Source organism: Zerene cesonia, chromosome 24 (genome assembly GCF_012273895.1).
Source record: "Zerene cesonia ecotype Mississippi chromosome 24, Zerene_cesonia_1.1, whole genome shotgun sequence".
In the NCBI taxonomy this organism is placed as follows: domain Eukaryota; kingdom Metazoa; phylum Arthropoda; class Insecta; order Lepidoptera; family Pieridae; genus Zerene; species Zerene cesonia.
Window position 1 is genome coordinate 4,004,610 of NC_052125.1, and position 20,882 is coordinate 4,025,491.

Consider the following 20,882-nt stretch of genomic DNA (forward strand, 5'->3'; position numbering starts at 1 on the left):
ACATAATATTGGTTATCCTATATATATAGTCATATAATTGTAGAAATCGTATTTTTGGGATTGCAACTTAGTTATGCATAAACGAAATATAATAAATTTCAGTAATATCAAACGCAAAAAAGTGCACACACACGTTTATATTATTATTGAAACCTATTGTTATTGAAAGCATTTCAATAATTAATTTTTCCTTTTTTTTTAGAAATGGCAACATGATCTCAATCGTTAGTTATTTACTTCGTGTCTGTTATAAAATCACACTGAAAGATCCACTCTGCCAATGAAAAAATGGCTGTGTCCAAATTACGTCATTCGTGACAAGATGTCGTCAAACTTGAATGATTCGACGTCAGATTGTGACAGATTCAAGAAATGTATAATCACACACTTATACATTGATATATCTTTGAAATATCTCAATCAAATATCTTCACATTAAATATCCCCAATATCCCCTATTCCATATAATAAACTGTATTTTCCACATATTTGGATCTCGAATATATGCATTGAATTCACCAAAAATCATGATATAACGATATCCTTATCCGATAACGATATATAGCCCCCTGGCTACTAGTTCAACCAGAATCAATAAATATGGCCAAAACTACTGTATCTGACAGCCAACGCTGATAGCGCTGAACAGAGGCGCAGCACCCAGGCCTCCGTCCCCGTCCGTGACCCCGGCCAAGTACTTCGCCCCCGTGCAATCGTCGCAAGTACAACTGTCTGTTAGGGTGCAAAGACCGCGGGCTGTTGCAATCGCCTCCCATTTGATTTGTTCGTCGAGGGTCCCGCTTCTGTTTAGAAGGTTCTAAAAAATGGAAATATGGATCAAAATAAACATCTATTTTATTTCACTACTAGCGGTCCGCCCCGACTTCGCCTGTGGTACATATATAGCCTATAGCCTTCCTCAATATATGGGCTATCGAACACTGAAATAATTTTTCAAATCGGACCAGCAGTTCCTGAGATTAGCGCATTCGAACAAACAAACTCTTCAGCTTTATAATATTAGTATAGATATACATATCTTCTGTAAGTAATGCGGTGAATCAAATATATATGTTTACACGTAAAGGGACCTAAAATGAATCCCTGTGGATCACCAATCCAAATCTATGCCTTGATCTTTTAACATTTATTTCACAACTGTTTGTCTATTATTCTGAAATAAAACAATGTCATTATGAGCAAGATGTTTATAAAAGTTAATCAAAACTTTAAAAGCAAATAATTATGTTCTGATTGTTCTTAGTTACCTAGCAAAGTTTTTCTATAACTGGATTAATGCAGACTCTTAATAAAATTTCGACAGCCTTACCTGCATGACTTCAATGTTACTCGCTTGCCACATATCTATATCGCGCAGCTGCTGTTCTTTCGATCGACTCTTCTTCGGTTTCTTCAACATAGCGCAGTACACAGAGAGATCCTCGCTGGCGGCAATCGACGACGCGTCGAATTGCGAGTTAATGTCGAACTGTGATGAGTTCGCGTCGAAGTCTGACGAGTTCACGTCAAACTGTGACGAGTTGACGTCGAATTGTGACGAATCCGCGTCGTACGACGTGGACGCGCCGTCGTAATGTGTGGCTGGTTCATCATAAATGTGTATTTGGTCTAGATCGTCTAATGTTGATGTTGATGTGAGAGATGGGTTCTGCAGTTGACGGTAGTTTATCTGAAATCAGCGTATGTATGTGAACCGCTTCGTAATCAAATTTATTCTATTCTTTAAAACTTACTTATTTATAAATCATTTCAATGTAATAAAATTAAAAATTAAATTTAACAAAGGCAGCGTTTCATCGATACAATAGTGTATAATTGTAATAACGTTTCATATTGTCCCTTAGGCACATAAAACCGAAAGAGTAGAAGAAATTCGACCAATGAGGCCAGGCGTTGGTACGATTTGGCAAGACGCGGGTCTAAATCCCATCTCGTGATCTTTCCTTGAGTAGAATTTTCTATCCAGGCTTCAGAGAACTTTCACTTCAGATGATATATATATATATATATATATATATATATATATATATATATATATATATATATATATTATTTATAATTCTTTATTGTACAAAACAGAATATGTCACAATGTATATAAATATAATATGGCACAATGATATTTTGTACAAAAGGCGGCCTTATTGCTAGACAGCAATCTCTGCCATGCAACCTGGTAGGAAAGGAAATGCAAATTATATATATATATACCGGACTAATAAATAAATAAATTACAAGAATTTGAGAAAGCATTTAAAATGCAATAATTTGGAGTAAGTTTACCTGTGTCGGATCGACTTGGCTGCAATCACTACCTCGTCTGGGATTCGGTTTCGCATCAGATAACTGAAAACGATACATATATTCGGGTTAAGAATAGACTCCTTTCACCGTGATAATTAACCGACTACAAGATAAGGAGGGTAATATTTTACGAATGTATGTTTATACTGAATTACGGGGAATCATCTCATTTCCATGAATGTTCTTGCACAAGTGAAGCCGCGGTTAACTACTAGTTAATAAATGTATTGTAAGAAATCAAAAGGGAGCTGTTTTGAATATCAGTTGGATCGTAACAAGTATGTAATACGATTACACAACTGCCTTATTGATGTAGTCAATTGATAACAAACCACAGCCAGTCACAAAGACTATTAACAGATTGAGGGTAGTTTCGTCTAATATTAACTAAACAACGACACCCAGACACAATCTAGCAACATTCAGCAAGAAGACTTTTTAATTTACGTCTAAATAACTTTTAACAGGAAAAAATGACAATTACACATCCGAAAAAATATTAAACGAGAAATTGCATCTAACAATATACTTACATCATCATCATCATCATCCAAGTTGAGTATAGCGAAGTCTAGTGGTGACAGATCGTCAACTATACCCTTACTAGTGGAAGGTATTGGCGAGCTAGGTGTACCTGCTGCATTTTTTTTAAAAATTAAGCATATTAATTGACAATATAAAACAATTATCCCTATTGATATTATATATATGCAAAAATAACTCTGTCTGTCTCTTCTTCATGCAAAAATTACTAAACCGATTTGGATGAAATGGTAAGAATATTATGGTATGAATACAGTTTGCGATCCGATAAAGGGCATAATTATTATGATGGTTAGATAGTTATAGAAATCTCACAGGAAATAGAAGTACTATGCGGGGAAAACCCCAAGACCGTCTCTTTTACTCCCCAAGACCGTCTCTTTTACTCCCCAAGACCGTCTCTTTTACTCCCCAAGACAGTCTCTTTTACTCCCCAAGACCGTCTCTTTTACTCCCCAAGACAGTCTCTTTTACTCCTCAAGACAGTCTCTTTGCCTCAAGGGCAAAGACGCGAGAGGAAAGCTGGTGAATGGGAAAAAAAACAAATTGTGGAAGGTAAGAGCAGCATTTAACGGTGAGAAACATAAAATACAAAAATATTATACCTTGGTCAATACTGTTGTTTGATTTCAGTAGGTTTTCTGTAGAAGGTTGTTCTTGCTGGTCCCGGCTTCGCGCCTTAAACAATCCGAATTTCACTGGAGCCATACTAGAAAGACAGTAAAAAATTCTAAAAGTCTTCTAGTCTTCTAATATTCTATATTTGTATGTGGTAGTCGAGCACGCTTCGGCACGAATTGAGCCAGGTCGCACCGGGGAAGTACCACACCCCCACAGAAGACCGGCGTGAAATAGCATTTTGCTGTGTTTCGTTCGGTGAGTGGGGGAGCCGGAGGCCCATATCCTTTTCCTTACCCTTCCCAGTCCTTTCCTTTATTCCTATCGCCAATCCTTTCTTAATCCCTTCCCAAAAAGTCGGCAATCCATTTGTAGAGGCGTAAGGTCTGCAAAGGGCCTTATGCCTCTACAAATGTTCATGGGCGGTGGTAGCGCTTATCGCGCCATCAGGCGCCCCACCAGCTCCATTGCCGATTGTAACATAAAAAAAAAAAATATATATATATATATATATATATATATATATATATATATATATATATATATATAACTCAAAGGTGACTGACTGACATAGTGATCTATCAACGCACAGCACAATCCGCTAAACGGATCGGGCTGAATTTAGGCATGTAGATAGATGTTATGACGTAGGCATCCACTAAGAAATAATTTTGACAAATTCAGCCCCCAAGGGGATAATATAAGGGATTACAATTAGTGCCATGATAATTTATTTTTTCAACAAGTGTTTAAAAAATCAATAATTTGTACAGCAAGGTCAGCTGATCGAGATAATTGTCAATGCAATGTAAACAAACAAAACCCCGTACCACGAAACATGAAGCGTCAGCATTTGTTGAACTACGGACTGAAATATTGCATGCACTGTCCGGCAATCCATTCAGATGCGTAAGATCAGCAAATATCTTTACACCTCTCTAAATATTCATGGGTGGTAGCGCTCACCTTCAGGCGACCCAGCTCCATTGCCGACGATGACATGAACAAAAACTGTATTAATAGTAATAGTTCACTAGTGGTTCTCTATCGCAGTTTTACTTTGTAGGTTTTAGTCTATTTATTTGCGGTTTTTATCCCGTCTATTTGTCCTAATAAGCCAAAAAATCGAGTAAAATGCATCTCAAATTAATAATATACAGTCAAGATGAGATGCTCATTTTTTGGGACGTTGGTAGATAATAATTAGTGACCTACAATATGTAGATTTTTGACCACTCTGAAGTCACCTAAGATAGTTATCAATGCGATAAATATAACTAGTATCATGATCCGCTATTATCTATGCAATTAAATTATTAAATATTTAACCGAATCGGTGCAGTAGTTTTGTGGTGTATGAGCAAATAATTTTAAGCATAGTTGAGAGGATATCGAAATTTGAAGAACCTCGCTTGCTGTATATAGTGATCGATCCTCTATGGATTTTTTGTTAAAAAAAATCTAAACCGCCTTCAAAGTGTCACCAGGTAAAAAAAGAGTTTTAAAAATCGATTTACCTGGTTAAAAGTTATGAGGTACCAAAAAAAAGAGTCGAATTGATAACCTCCTACGTTTCTTTTATTTCTCCGTTTTAACCGGTTAATCTCTAGGACGGCTGGACCGACTTTGACGGGATTTTAAAGGGCATATAGTTATACATAATATCAAGAGTATCAAAAAAACACGTTTCAGAAATGATTATTATAATAAAAATAAAAAAATAAATAAAACGCATTCATTAAGTACACCACACTACAGAAAATACACAAAGGAAAATGTAAAAATACTATATTACATAAAAAAAATTAAATTAAAATAACCAATTACAATTAAGAACACGTATTTTTGCGTTGCGACCTAAAGGGGGAGCCAAGCATCTGATATGTTTAGAATTACATATTAGTTCTGAGAGCAGACGAAGTCGAATGAGTACTGTAGTTACCACATATGGGAATCGAATCCCACCCAAGCCCTAACCGAGACGTTTATTTCATCTAAATAACACTTGAAATGTACATACATAAATTATAATACATATAATGTTGGTTTATTACGCCATTACGAGCCTCATTCGCGTTATTTTATTACGTCATTCAACTGTCTCACTAGTTTTATGAGATACCCACTAGCTCTCCGCCCGTGGCTTCGCTCGCCTAGATTACAGTATTTTGGAGATCTTCCCCCGCGACCATGGACCAGGACCCATGCCACCTACGTCACTCTTTGGCTTCCTATCTCTAGACGCAAATATCATATTATACAACCGCTCCGTTGCGCCATGAAAGACAAACAAACATACATTCGCTTTAATAAATATTTGACATCATGGCTTACTTCGATTTAACTTTTATGTCGTAACGGGCAACTGAGCTGGTGGTTCGCGTGATGGTAAGCGACCACCACCGCCCATGAATATTCATAGGCGTAGGACCTCTGCAAATGACCGCTTTGAAGGGGTAAGGGATGTGGAAAGGATTGTTGACGGAAATAAAGGAATGGACTGGGTAAGGTGAGGAAAAAGATACAGGCTTCCGGTTCCCCCTTTACGAAACACAGTAGCATATACTAAATCTAAGCGATGCTCGATCGAAAAAAATATACAGTACGTTTATCTACCAACTATTTATTAATATGTGCATTAGTGTCTTAAACAAAATACAATTTGCCCTGATAGTTCCTGAGATAAACGCAGTCAAACGAAAATCTCTTTAGCTGCATAGTATAAGTATAGACTATAGAGTATCCTACTAATATTATAAACGCGAATTTAATCATTTAATGTGACGCCTGAAAGAATTAAGTAAAAACTTTCGCATTTATAATATTAGTATTAAGTAGGATAGTAGGATTCAATAAATGTTCTAGCTCCTAGCGTCAGCTGAAAATGGAAATAATACTAAATAAAAGAATAGACGTGGTTTTCTATTAAGTTTCTAGCCGACGTGCTCAAAAACGAAGCATATTTTTTTATACATCCGATTAGTGTGATGTTTTTCATTTCCGAAAGAAGTGATATATTCCTACAGTTTTATAATTCCACTTCTTTCAAGCTTTAGTTTATAGACAGACATTTAGTTCATAGACATAGACATATACATTTATTCACACTCAAATACACACATAACAACTAACAAAAAGACGAAAAACTGAACAATATACAGGAAATAAGAAAAACATAAACACACACACGACAATTTAAAAAGAAAAGAAATAACATAAAATCTAAATTAGGTTGCTGTTATGTGTTATGGCTGTGAAAAGGTAAATAGATATTATAGACAACAAACTGCTTCGAAAATCACTCAACCGACTTCATAAAAAGAGCAGGTTCTCGATTCGACTGTTTTTGTCTTTTTTGTTTAGGTATATCTGAGAACTTTCCACTAGGTGAAGCGATTTCGTGTGGTGTGTAAGTGTAGTCCCATTTAAATTTGTTCAAGTTCAAGACATTTTAAATGCAGTTTTTTTGTTAATAATAATTAAAAATAGCGAAATTGATAGCAATATAATGTACCTACTGTTGTTTTGAGATAGAAATCGCTTAAAAATCTGTTTTCTTGGCGGAAAATATTATTTTCTTATAAAAACTACATATTCATATGAGATGTAGGTATTTGTTGTTTTATAGAAAACTCTAGATTGAATAACTCTATACATCAATAAAATAACGGAAATCAACAAGAAAAAGTAATATAAATACTATTGATTATTGCTAACTACTTAACTATGAATTATTTACTTACCTTATGTTCAGTAATAAATATCCTTTGGTCACAATTTGAAAAAAAAGCACAATATCCTAAAATTACGCTCACTTAACACATATCTATATTAATAGATACAAAAATACGCTATAAACGTGAAAAATCAATATTTTATTCCATAAAAATACACAGTAAATTGTATACAAAATACTTGATTTTGATATTTATGTTCAGTACTGAAATACAATAATTACATGTCGTTTCCCGTGCAAGACTGAACAAGAAACCAGTTATCGATTTTAATCTCGAATTAATCGTACTGACAATATCGATACAATCGAAACACGTAACATTGATAATGTTTGCTGTCTACGATATCTGTAGAAGTTTTTAGGGGGCTAACAGGGACCCTTATCCTTTTCCTCACCCTTCCTTTATTTCCGTCGTAAATACTTTCCTTATCCTTTACCCCTTAAAAGAAGACAACCTATTTGCACCGGTCACACCGTTCTTTGGCGGATGGCTTCGAATCATCGAAAAATCGAACCACACGCTCAATTGCTAAAAATAATTATATTATACAATTTTATTCATATGCAATGAATAGATAATGTTTTTCACATTGTGAGAATCGAGTACGCTGAGCTATCTCACACCAGGTACACCGGGTACCACAATATAGACACCACACCGCCACAGGTGATCGCCGTCAAACGAGTAATAGCATGTGAATGCTACTGTGCTTCTCACGATGAGTGCAAACCTTAAGACCTTGTCATTTTCTGACTTTAGATTCAATGAACCTATCCATTTGGCTGTTTAGTTATTTTTGTTATTCGAGTATATGGCGCATCGATATCACGCTATTCGATACAATTATTCGTCTAACATGACATCACTACGAAAAGAGCGGCCATTTTGAATTGGGAATGCGCGCGCATTTTGTTTGTAATCCATTTTGAATTCGATTCATTACACATAAATTTGCTTTAGTAATTAAAATCTTAACTCGTTTACGTAAAGCATAATTTTGATTAAAAAACAATTTTATTATAATTTTAATTGGACGATATAAGAGCTGGATGAATATCGAGGTACAGGGTGCTTGTGTATTTTCTTATTGCGTCAATTAATTTGAACGAGGTTGTTAACGATCCTTCTATCTTTGTAAACACTTCAGTTTACGATTATAAATAATATTATAAGTTTACGTTAATTTGTTTGCTACTCCTAAAAAAATTATATTAAATTTTAAAGTTGTAATTAAGGGACACCTATGGGATTTTTATGTCTGTACTTAATATACAAATAGTACGTGTCTCTGTAATATACAAAAACCTTGTCTGCAATGGACTCCTAAACTACTCAACCGATTTTTATCAAATCTGCACAACATGTGCAGTTTGATCCAACTTAAAAGAAAGGATGTTTTTGATAGGTAGTGTCCGTGGTGGTAGATGTTATAAACTTATTTGAAAAATAAAAAAAAGGAACGTATTTTTACTGATTCTTTAGAAGAAGGTAGGAATCTATCACATTCTGCGATCTTGTGTTTAGAAGACGGAATATTAAGGACTACAGTAGGGGTCTTCTTTCAGATTTTCTCGATTTTTCGCCAAGCGGAATATCCCTGCTTGCCTTGTTTGTGTAACTAACTGATTGCAGCGGTATTTCCAATGAGGCTTAATTTTAAACGAATAAGCATTAATTCTCAAATATTAATATTTTTAATGAATTTTTTGTTAGCTTTTACACTAATATCTAGGAATAACAGTACTATTTATGCCACCACAAATAATGTTAGTATTACATAAGCCCACATGGACCCACAATGGCGGCACCAAATTAAATGCTTTTAAATAAAAAAGACAAATAAATTTAAATCGCTTTACCCAAAAAGTTTCGAGATAAGAAATGCAATCGAATTGAGAACATCCTCCCCTTTTTTCTGAAGCCGGTAGAAAATAAAATTATCAATTGAAAATGAATAAAAGACATAAAAAAAGCTACGTAAGAACGTAGCTTTAGAGGCAGCAGCATAGATTATACACTTACATACGGCAGCAGCGCAGCTATGCCCTATAGGGCATACTTATTAATCTGTGGTATACCACAGATTAATAAGTACAAATACCGATAGGCTTTTTAAAGTTGTTAATAGTTAAGTTTAAATACAAAACAATGTGTACTAAAAATGAAAAATTACTTAATATTAGTCGTGTGAATAATTGACTGCATACAGTTAACAACATTTTTAGGTCATTGATTAAATATTTATTTCTTGCCTATTTTTTTAACCTATGCTTTTTTTATTAGTCGCCCTAGGGTCAACGCTAGCACCGACCATGAACATTAGTAAAGTCCTTACACGTCTACAAATGGATCGCCGACTTTAGAAGGTATAAAGGATTGACGATTGGAAAGGAATGGATTGGGAAGGGTGGGGAGTAGGAAACGGGCCCCCGGCTCCCCCAGTCACCGTACGAAACAGTAGCATTCTTCTATTTCATGCCGGTCTTCTGTGGGTGTGTGGTACTTTCCCGGTGCGAGCTGGCACGATTCGTGCCGAAGCATGCTTACATACATACATTCTCGTAAAGTTTCATCAAAACCGGTATAACAATTCACACAATTAAATACAACCATAGTAAAATAAAACCACAAAGCCACCTCAAAAGATTTATTGCTAAACAAAAACCTATGCAATGCTAACAAGCGGTAGCGTCGTGCTCTTCTTCGATGTGCTTTTTAAACTCCAACTTGGAACTGGATTCGAACCCGCACGCGCCGCACACCAGAACATCTGCGGCTTCCACCTCTGCGCTACTGAGGTACACTTTGTTACCAAATATTACGTAATCTGCAAAAAAACAACAAACACAAATATACATGTATACCTTTTTATACCTATCACAGGCAACTTGCTTAGTCGTTTAATTAATAGACTAGCCTCTTTATCAAACGGCATTTAATTAACGGCCTGAATAAAACATTATAATTAAGCCATAGTGTGTACATTTCATCGGAAAATATGTAATACTTTAGTATGGGTATCATAACTATTTTCCCTCGTCTCGCGGTTGCCCCTAGGTCGTAACTGTTAAAGCCTGTAGCGCTTCTCAACAAATGGACTATATAACACAAATTATTTTACCATTTCGAACAACGAGTTTCTGAGATAAACTGGTGCAAACAAACAAACTCTTCATCCTTATATTATTATAAGTGTAGATATTTAATTTTCAGTTTTATAGCATTGAAATGCTTTATAAATCCACGCCATCTATTGAGAAAGATTGTCCACATATACTATATTATATAAATTTTCTGGGCGTTGCACAGAATGTCTGAATTCTACACATTACCGGTAACATATAGATTTAATATAAACTACTTGCGCTCCGCCCCGGCTTCGTCCGTGGTACATATATAGCCCATAGCCTTCCTCAATAAACAGGCTATCTAACATTGAAAGAATTTTTCAAATCTGACCAGTAGTACCTGCGATTAGTGCGTTCAAACAAACAAACTCTTAAGCTTTATAATCTAATATATAAAATTCTCGTGTCACAGTTTTCGTTGCCATACTCCTCCGAAACGGCTTGACCGATTTCGATGAAATTTTTTGTGCTTATCCGGTATCTATGAGAATCGGCCAACATCTATTTTTCATCCTCCTAAATGATAAGAGTAAGGCAGAACAGCGTTTGCCGGGTGCAGCTAGTATTAATATAGATTTAAACATTATACCTTGTTCGTCTTTTTCTTTATTCTTATGGTGCGCTTCCAACACGTGCTTGGACAACTGTAACAAAAACGTGTTATATATAAAATCACAATGTTAGTTACCTTACTCCTCCGAAACGGGTGGACCGATTCAAATGAAATTTTGTCTGCATATCGGGTTGGTCTGAGAATCAGCCAACATCTATTTGTTATAACCCTTAATGATAAGAATAAGGCAGAACAGCGTTTGCCGGGTCAGCTAGTATTCTATATAATTCAAAGGTGACTGACTGACTGACTGACTGACTGACTGACCCACTGACTGACTGACATAGTGATCTATCAACGCACAGTCCAAACCACTGGATGGATCGGGCTGAAATTCGGCATGCAGATAGATTTTACGATGTAGGTATCAGCAAAGGATGCAGCGTTTTGATGAATTCTATCCCTTAAGGGGATAAAATAGGAGATGAAAGTTGTACCATGAAAATTTATCAAGACCGTGCGGGCGAAGCTGCGGGCAGCAGCTAGTTATCTATATACAGGTGTAACATTAAAGTAATAGAATAATTTCTTTCCTACGAATTAATATAGTTAATATTAAGTAAAACCTATTCATATAAAAAAAAAACACGAGCTAGACCAAATTCAAATGCAACCAGCTGTCAAATCAAAAAATAATCATAGAAATCAGTTCACCCAGTAAAAAGTTTTGTGGTAAGAAGCATAAATAATTATTCTTAACAAAACAATAAGATTTTTACAATAAGATTAGTTTTAATCGGACCACATGATGGGCACCCAAACCACTAACAGCAAATTACGGTGTATAACATTACAGCTGTAAATTCCGCCGGATATCCTGATATCCGGAGGCTAGATAACCGGATCTCCGGAGATCCGATAACCGGCAAAATATATTTTAAAACGAGCACCCACCTGCATATGCGTGTTGCCCCTAAAGGGGCAGCGTGGGCACTGCAACGCTATACTGCCCGACCTGCCCCCGGACCGCCATTTGCCCTCGCCGGTGTGTTCCGCTGCCTAGAAACATAATTTTTAATTAATAATTTTGGCTGTGTGTGGATTCTGCTATGCATCCATGCATGATCCACCCCCCTCTTCGCTCTTGATACATCTCATGTTATTATGAAGCCAGGAATATATTAAAGCTTATTATATTTTAGTACTCAAGGATCACATACACTAACTAATCTAACGGTGAAAGGATATTTGAAATCGGTCTAGTATTTCCTGACATTAGCGTATTCAAACATACAAGCAACTTCTTGAGCTTTATATTCATATTAATAGAAATAGATTTTTAATGCATCATTAGAGTCAGATGGTGATCGTAATTAATAAAAAGTGTGATAATGGTAAAAATTATGGTGATAGTAATGATTATGGTGATGATTATGATAATTTTTTTTTTTTTATGTCATAACGGGCAACTGAGCTGGTGGTTCGCCTGCTGGTAAACGATCACCACCGCCCATGAACATTCGCAGAAGCTCAGACCTCTGAGAGTGCGCTGCCCGCTTTTAAGGGATAAGGGATAAGGAAAGGAATGATGAATGGAAAAAAGGAATGGACTGGGAAGGGCTAGGAGAAGGAAATAGGCCTCCGGCTCCCCTACTCACCGTACGAAACACAATAGCAAGCTATAGATGATGGTGTTACAATAGTAGAGATTGGTATGATAATGGTCATAGCAATGTTCACGATGACAGTGATGGTAATGATAATGGCGATGATGATGATGATGATGATGATGATGATGATGATGATGATGATGACGATGACGATCACCTTGTGCGCGGAGAGCTCGCGCACGGCGTTGCACTTGAACGGGCAGAGCTTGCACGAGTAGAGGTAGAGGCGGAACTGCGGCGACGCGAGCAGCTCGTGCGGCGGGGGCAGCGCGCCGCGCCGCCGCCGCGCGCCGCGCGCCCGCCGCTGCAGGCTCGACATTATCGTCCTGCACACACAAATCCTACATATAATATATATATATATATTTTTTTTTATGTCACAGTCGGCAAAGGAGCTGGTGGGTCGCCTGATGGTAAGCGCTACCACCGCCCATGAACATTTGGAGAGGCATAAGGTCCATTGCAGACCTTACGCCTCTACAAATGGATTGCCAACTTTTTGGGAAGGGATTAAGAAAGGATTGGCGATAGGAATAGAGGAAAGGACTGGGAAAGGTAAGGAAAAGGATAAGGGCCTCATATTATATTGTGGGAGTCGAGCACGCTTCGGCACGAATTGGGCCGGCTCGCACCGGTGAAGTATCACACCCCCACAGAAAACCGGCGTGAAATAGTGGCATGCCACTGTGTTTCGTACGGTGAGTGGGGGAGCCGGAGGCCCGTTTCCTTTTCCTCACCCGTCCTAGTCCATTCCTTCTTTCCAGTCGTTAATCCTTTCCTTTTCCCTTACCCCATAAAAGCGGGCAGCGCATTCGCAGAGGTACTACCTTTGGGAATGTTTATGGGCTGTGGTGATTGCTTACCATCAGGCGAACCACCAGCTCAGCTGCCCGCCATGACATTAAAAAAAAATAATAATAATCCTATCCTACTAATATTATAAATGCGAAAGTTTGTTAGGATGTGTGCGTGTTTGTTGGCTCTTTCACGCAAAAACTACTGAATTGATTGCAATGAAATTTGGTACGTAGATAGCTGGATAACTGGAATAACACATGGGTAACTTTTTATCCCGATATTCCTACGGGATGCAGACTTACGCGGGTGTAACCGCGGGGCGCAGCTAGTTCTGATATAACTTCTTTTGTCGGTTGTTTGTCATCGACTACTCGAGACGTGACTTTGACCCAATTGAATGGAAAGAATTAGGTTTGAATTAATTAATTATCAAAGATCGGTGACAATGCAATAATTTCATGAATTTATATTATTATCCTGATTAGGATCGCCAGGATTAAATAAATTCCTGACGTTTACTCTGCATATAAGTATGTGAGACAATTAAGTTAATTCTATAATTTAAGCGTGTTTCTCAGTTTTTTTTAACTGTATTATTATAGTAGACGCTCGTCCCGGCTCCGATCGGATATCAAGATTCCTGTTTTATCCCTAGGGAACCTTTAATCAGGATAAAAAGTATTCTATCACTCAAGTCAGCTCGTACCCTGTCTAAATGTAAATTTGGTAAACAAAATTTCATCAAAATCCGTTCAGTAGTTTCAGCGTGATTGATGGACAAACATCCAAACAAACAAATTTACACATTTAGTGTGATAGTGTGATTCAAACTCAAATATTCAATTTATTATAGTAGAACCACTTGACTTCGTTTAGAAGCTTTAGAATCATCGTCATCACCAACGTCTCTTGGGGGACTCCACTCCAGATTCTAAAATGGGACCGAATGACAACGAATTCCTATCAAACACAAAAACAATTTCACCAATTCGTTGAAAACCCACAAAAAATATATGCTGAAATAATGGCCGTACTTTTTTAAGTTTGGTCCATTGTTTGTCGTTAAGTTTTTTATTAATTACATTATTTAGCATTAATTGCTTAACTCACTTTGACGCTTGCAATGCTTTCGCTCGTTCCAAGATCCACTGTGGACTGGGCTGCTGTTGTTTTTGGGGCTGAAAAATTTTTAAAGAGGAATTTTAAAAATCTATGTTTACAACAACTTTTTTTTTAACTTTTTCTCCATCTGGTCCACCAGAGGCCATCTGATGTTGAGTGGTCACTAGCACCTATAAACACTTATATATATATATACTTTTACATTTTTTTATTGTTGGAGTCGAGCACGCTTCGGCACGAATTGGGCTAGCTCGCAGGGAAGTACCACAACCCCACAGAAAACCGCCGCCGTACGGTGAGTGAGCCGGAGGCCCATATCCTTTTCCTTATCCTTCCCAGTCCTTTCCTTTATTCCTTTCATCAGTCCTTTCCTAATCCATTCCCAATTAAAGTCGGCAATCCCTTTGTAGAGGCGTAAGGTCTGCAATTGACTATACGCGTCTCCAAATGTTCATGGGCGGTGGTAGCGCTTACCATCATGCGACCCATCAGCTCCATTGCCGACTATGCCATTTAAAAAATACTAGCGGTCCGCTACGGTTTCGCCCGTAGTATATGTACAGTTAAGACTATGTACATAGACATTAGTGAAAGAATTTTAAACATCGGTCCATGAGCGCCTGAGATGAGCACATTCAGACAAAGAAAAAACAGTTCGAGCGCACTATATCTATTTAAAAAAAAACCGCATCAAAATCCATTGCGTAGTTTTAAAGATTTAGGACATTGGGAAGGAGAAAGCCACTTTGTTTTATACTATGCAGTGATAAATTGTAAAATCACCTTCGTCTCCACAGGTTTCTGTTCGGGCTGAGCTTCCTCAGCGATTTCTGACTCCAAATAAACAAGTGGTCCGTTCTCACCGCCCATCACCATGTACTGCTGGTCTTCTGTAAACGAGAATTTATCCTACTAATCCTACTATCCTACTATCCTACTAATATTATAAATGCGAAAGTTTGTAAGGATGTGTGTGTGTTTGTTGCTCTTTCATGCAAAAACTACTGCACCGATTGCAATGAAATTTGGTAAGTAGATAGCTGGACAACTGGAATAACATATAGGCAAATTTTTATCCCGATATTCCTACGGGATACGGACTTGCGCGGGTGAAACCGCGGGGCGCAGTTAGTAATCGATACAATAATACAATCAATTTAAATATAATATAATAATTCTTTTTGGCCTGCTATGAGGGTTTAGGCCATAATCCACCACGCTGGCCAAGTGCGGGTTGGCAGATGTCACATGTCGACGCATTTTAGATTTTTCGATATATCGGTTTTCTCACGATGTTTCCTTCATGCAATATTTCATTAATGGTAGATTTTTTTTAGCACTATCAACTGATCAATAGTTATTTGATCACTTTTGCAGGGACTGACAGATAGACACACAATGAGCAAATATTAGATATTCTGATGCGAAAGCTACATCACAGCCAAGTATCATTCAAATCTGTTCTGTGGTTTTTCGTGTAAAAAGTAACAAACATCCATCCATCCATTGATATAGACATTCGCGTTTATGATTAGTTCGATTTAATTATTTTTACTTTATTTTATTGTTTTCCAAACATCTTATACACTATATAGTAACATGAATCAATGTACAATGAATAATGTTTTTTGTATGAATCTATTCTACGGATATACAAATATTCCATTTCATAGAATTAGCTAAACTAGAAAAAAATATACAAACTGAATTCATAGCGTTAAGTTTCTGAACAACATCATGCTATTAGGGCCTTACTCTCCATCTCTATGGAGGACTACTCCCATTTTCTATGGAGGAATTCCGCCTCCCTTCCTCCACGAATTAACAGTAAAACAAGTACAGTTCAAGAGCCTAAAACTAAACTTAAGAATAAACAAACACACCTTCCCCATCGTCATTCGACAGTATGCATGTGACAGTCTCCGTATCACCGCAGTCCGAACTGCTGGACACTAAACGATAGGAATCTCCGCCGTCTTCACATCTGAAAACGATGTAAATAAATATGAATCTGTCCTACAAGAAAGGACACCAAAGTATCTGGGGTTTTTTAGACCCCTCCAGATCCTATAATGGGATTAAAAAACAACTACTTCCTCATTCAAACACCATCATGTCAATTTGTTGAAAACCCACAGATTCATTGAGTAAAAAAACAAACAAAAAAACAGTTCATTAAAAACTTCCTTCGTTTATGGGAATGACGATTCAAAAAAAACTCACTGCACACTTTTTCTACATGATAGTGGGCAACTGAGCTTGTTCACCTTATGGTAAGTGATCACCACTGTCCAGAAACATTCGCAGAGGTAGTACTTCTGCGTATGCACTGCCTGTTTTTATGAGAAAGGAGAATGAAAGCATACATTGGGAAGGGTGAGGAAAAGGAATTGGGCCTCCAACATGTACAAAGTGTTTAAGTTGTTGGTCAAAAAATTTCATTATACTAGTATACGTTATTTCTAAAGCAACTTTAGCAACTCATTTTTAAGGCTGCATGTGAGCAAATCACACTTAAAAGTTGGTTAACAAGTTACTCACTTAATCAAAGTCATATTAAGTAAATCGAGAACCACATTCTTCCCGGATGAGTCCACAACTTGCATATATTTCAATTCATCGCTGCCATCTGATGATTCACCCAAAATGTGACTTTCCTGTGAAATAAAACTCCTGTTAAATGCATGACATTAATTGTCACTCTGTATCACTTCTCATCGTAAACCGCTGTGACAATTTTGATTAATTTTGCTAACAGGATAGATAGAATCTTTAAGGTACAAAATAGTGCTATCTCTGATATAGACCTTTAATCTATATCTGGTCATAAATTGATGGCCTTTCTTGGTTATCCAAATACATTAAATTATTAAAAATAATCATAATTAACATAAAACATAACCTCCTTCAAAATGTCTGAACTCCACCAAATTGATTTCATCAAAAATGATTTGATAATTGAAAGTTCTGAGACACCAAACACAAAAAAGTCCCATGATATAGACCATAAGGTGTCCTTTAATAGTTTGCAAGAATTGCAACAATAAATTAAACTATTAGAATACACGTAAAATAATAATGCCTCATGAACCTTACCTCATTTTTATCATATTTCACAATTTCCAATTGACCTGTAATAAAAATGAATTGTTATATAACATTCACATCAAAATTATTCCAATATTATTTAAAAGTTAACATAAAGCGATATTATTAGACTTTTTTAATTTCGTACACAGCTACCAAAAGTCAGGTGCTTTATAAGTTTACTAGCTTATGCCCACAGCTTTGCACACAATAAAGTACTTTCATAGATGTACACACATAAACCTTCCTCTCGAATCACTCTATCAATTAGAAAAACCCCATCAAAACCGTTGCATAGTTTTAAGCATACATAGGGATATAGGGACCAAGAAAGTGACTTGGTTTCATACTATGTAGTGATAGAGATTATATATAATTGTTTCTATGTCTGTATACTTGTATCTTGTTGTAAAATAATGAATTTTGAAATTTGTACAGGTCAGCACCAGCTTCCCTATAGTACATACACATCTAACAGTTTTTAAAATTGATTCATGCGTTCCTGACTTTACCGCATTTAAAGTAACAAACTCTTCAGCTTCATATTATTATTATTGTTATAGACAGCAAAAATCATTTAAAGCATATATTAGTATAGGTTATAAGTAGATTAGTATAACTAAAAGTCTTATAACTATATATCTGCATAATAAAGTGTCCCATACATAAAAAAATATTGTTTTTTGTCTATTGGACATTTTATTATCTAGATAAAAGATTAATTAATGATAAAGAAATACCTACCCTCTTTATACTCTACAACAACTTGTGGCTCTTGGGATGAAGTACCTTCGCCTTCTGACATCTTTTATATTATATCTGTAAATATATACAAAAATCAATTGCTGTATGTTTGTCTTGATATAGTTAGAAAATGGATGGATTTGGATGTTTGAAGGTTCATAGTTAAATTTAACATTGAGTCATAGGAATCTATTTTTTTTATTATGAATATAAAGATTTTGTTAAAACTTTACAAATAAATTTTTTTACAAAAAGTTGTAATTGTAATGTAATTTTCTTTTAGTTGTCTGATTCCACTGTGAGTTATAAAAACTTCAATTTCAATATGATTAAATGTGAACTTGAATATTAAGCATTAAAAGGTTTAATCTGATTTTTTGATCCTAGAAAAATTTTCTCAGTTGTGGAAATAATTCCATGTCACTTTTGACTAAAACATAAAATATATTCACAGTATAAAGGAATTTTGGTACTTAATAATTTACATATTTTATTTTTTAACAGTTTTTACACATACATAAGTTATCTAAAAAGAGAATGTAGAAGGTACATTGAATCTTCGGAATTATTATACTGCCGATACAGTTATACAGTTACTTCTACTTTCATAGAATTATACTTAGAGTTAGAAACGATGAGGTCTATAAAAATAAGTTAAAGAAAGAAAATATATACGGATACCTCTCATGTACTCTTATAAGAAATTGATCCTGCATTTATAATTCATTAGACGAAAACTGTCATGTCAGCAAAAACTTTAAATTAATTTTTACGTCACTCATATAAAAACACATGATTTTTAAAAGTTAATTTTTAAAAGAATACTTTGAAATAAACTCAACAGCAAACAGAACGTAAACAATATTGTCAATTTATTGAAATTTAAAACTTCTTGCAACACTCTTTGACAGTGTTTCTATAATGTTAAAATGATTTTATTTTTATGTTTATTGCAACAAATTACTCACCTCTAATGGCAACAATTATAAAGAGTTCAAAACTTTTTCAATATTGTCTAGTGAATTTATAGCAAATCAACAAACTAATTAAACGTCCTCAAATTTATTAAAATAATGTTTTCTATCGTATTCGTAAGCTAACTCGCCATTTTATTTTGTTTCAGCCGCAACTCGTAGGTAAGTACTTTCGAGTTGCGACGTTTATTTGAAGTTGCCATTACTAAAAAAAATGAAGTATCAGGTAAAGAATAATATAAATATTATATACAACGAGACTAGCTGCATTATATTGATTGTTATAGGTATATTTGAAGCAATTTACAATTCATTTTTATATTTTTTACGACGGTAAGAATAACTAGCAAAGAACTTTTACTAAATATCTTTATAGTAGGTATCATAGATGTCGTTTTTCTCAATTAACTCAATTGAATCTATGTGGAGAAACGATCAATGACTCATACACTATGTAGCAGAGAGCGACAGCGTAACTTGCTGTCGCTCTCTGTAGAGTCGTTGACCGACTATAGAGCTAATACACTGAAATTACCAATGGATTGCGCTTTTCTCTACTGTCCCATACATATTCTAAAATCACAATTGTACCAAAGAAATCTCTTTATAAATTTTAAATGTATTTAAAAATAACTTTTTGACTAATTAAATTCTAAGAGAATACGATTTGACGTTGCGATAAAAAGATGACGTAAAATCTCTGAAACGCGATGACGAAGTTTTTTGTGCACTGGGAATATATACGAAATTTTAGCGTCTCTGTATGGAGGGTCCGTAGCTACTGGTGTCAGCCGGTCTAGGCAAGGAGCCGGTCTAATTCCTCGCCATCAGATATGTTTGAAGCGTATTAAGCAATCATATATGGTAAACTAACTGTTCAAATACTGTCAAGAAAATGATAAAGAGAGACTTGGGTCTCACCCACACGCTAGTAGCTGATTTGACCTTCTTTTTGTTGTATTTTCTCAAATACTTCAACTAATATTACGTATTATTAGTTGTCTTTTTTTATAATAAACTTCCTATGTTTATCTTATACCCAACCTACTAATATTCTGTGAAGAGAATGCATGTTAGGTGCATTTGTGATTTGATAACTATGATTCCAAATAAATTAAATCTAATAACCAATATTTACACTCTTTTATTATGTATATATTTATTTTGTGGCATATACATAAAAAATAAGGAATATGATATGTTTAGTCGAATCAAACAAAAGTATAATTAATTTAACATTGAATCTGTTGTACTTATTTAGGTTTTTATTTAAGAAGTAAACAAATAACCAAATTAGTGAATATCATAATTTATTCCCGTATAGAAATAAATTTGAAATCAAATCAGTAATTATCCAATTATTTTTTGTAGTGCACTTGAAGCGTATATGACGCAATATAGCGTTCTTATGGGACTGAAAATATCACAATCAGATTTTTATTTTTCCAAGCACAAAATGTTATTAATGTAAATAACAGAACGTTTGCGTGAACTAAAAAGTTGTATAGATACAATAATTTGTACTAGTATTTTATTAGAATAGAAAAAAAATCTGATTAGACAACTTTTTTATAGAGCCTAAAA

At 35.4% G+C, this 20,882-nt stretch overlaps 2 protein-coding genes across 3 annotated transcripts; both read right to left on the minus strand.

Annotated features, from left to right (window-relative positions):
- Positions 1 to 458: 458 nt before the first annotated feature.
- LOC119836463 lies at positions 459 to 7,430 on the minus strand. Its single transcript, XM_038361791.1, has 6 exons — positions 7,229 to 7,430; positions 3,473 to 3,576; positions 2,858 to 2,961; positions 2,304 to 2,366; positions 1,331 to 1,690; positions 459 to 817 (listed from the first exon to the last, which is right to left on the minus strand). The coding sequence occupies exons 2-6, from the start codon at positions 3,573 to 3,575 to the stop codon at positions 611 to 613; spliced, it is 837 nt and encodes a 278-aa protein (XP_038217719.1). The 5' UTR covers position 3,576; positions 7,229 to 7,430; the 3' UTR covers positions 459 to 610.
- A 2,425-nt stretch (positions 7,431 to 9,855) lies between these two features.
- LOC119836526 lies at positions 9,856 to 19,478 on the minus strand. Of its 2 annotated transcripts, none has more exons than XM_038361899.1 (11): positions 19,293 to 19,478; positions 18,325 to 18,399; positions 17,590 to 17,624; positions 17,035 to 17,150; positions 16,377 to 16,477; positions 15,277 to 15,383; positions 14,482 to 14,549; positions 12,731 to 12,899; positions 11,858 to 11,962; positions 10,940 to 10,994; positions 9,856 to 10,049 (listed from the first exon to the last, which is right to left on the minus strand). In XM_038361899.1, the coding sequence occupies exons 2-11, from the start codon at positions 18,383 to 18,385 to the stop codon at positions 9,898 to 9,900; spliced, it is 969 nt and encodes a 322-aa protein (XP_038217827.1). In that variant the 5' UTR covers positions 18,386 to 18,399; positions 19,293 to 19,478; the 3' UTR covers positions 9,856 to 9,897. The 2 variants fall into 2 exon arrangements, with proteins under 2 accessions (XP_038217827.1, XP_038217828.1); XM_038361900.1 differs by lacking the exon at positions 19,293 to 19,478 and adding an exon at positions 19,006 to 19,217.
- Positions 19,479 to 20,882: the final 1,404 nt, after the last annotated feature.

What these genes read in the sequence shown, in the direction of transcription:
- LOC119836463 (XM_038361791.1), bottom strand. Translation starts at nt 3,575, where the DNA reads ATGGCTCCAGTGAAATTCGGATTGTTTAAGGCGCGAAGCCGGGACCAG. An exon ending in TGGATGATGATGATGATGAT is followed by an intron (nt 2,367 to 2,857) that starts GTAAGTATATTG and finishes TATCGTTTTCAG; the next exon opens with TTATCTGATGCGAAACCGAA. An exon ending in GCCAAGTCGATCCGACACAG is followed by an intron (nt 1,691 to 2,303) that starts GTAAACTTACTC and finishes CGCTGATTTCAG; the next exon opens with ATAAACTACCGTCAACTGCA.
- LOC119836526 (XM_038361899.1), bottom strand. Translation starts at nt 18,385, where the DNA reads ATGTCAGAAGGCGAAGGTACTTCATCCCAAGAGCCACAAGTTGTTGTA. An exon ending in CTTAATATGACTTTGATTAA is followed by an intron (nt 16,478 to 17,034) that starts GTGAGTAACTTG and finishes CATCGTTTTCAG; the next exon opens with ATGTGAAGACGGCGGAGATT. An exon ending in GGGGCAACACGCATATGCAG is followed by an intron (nt 10,995 to 11,857) that starts GTGGGTGCTCGT and finishes TTTTTGTTACAG; the next exon opens with TTGTCCAAGCACGTGTTGGA.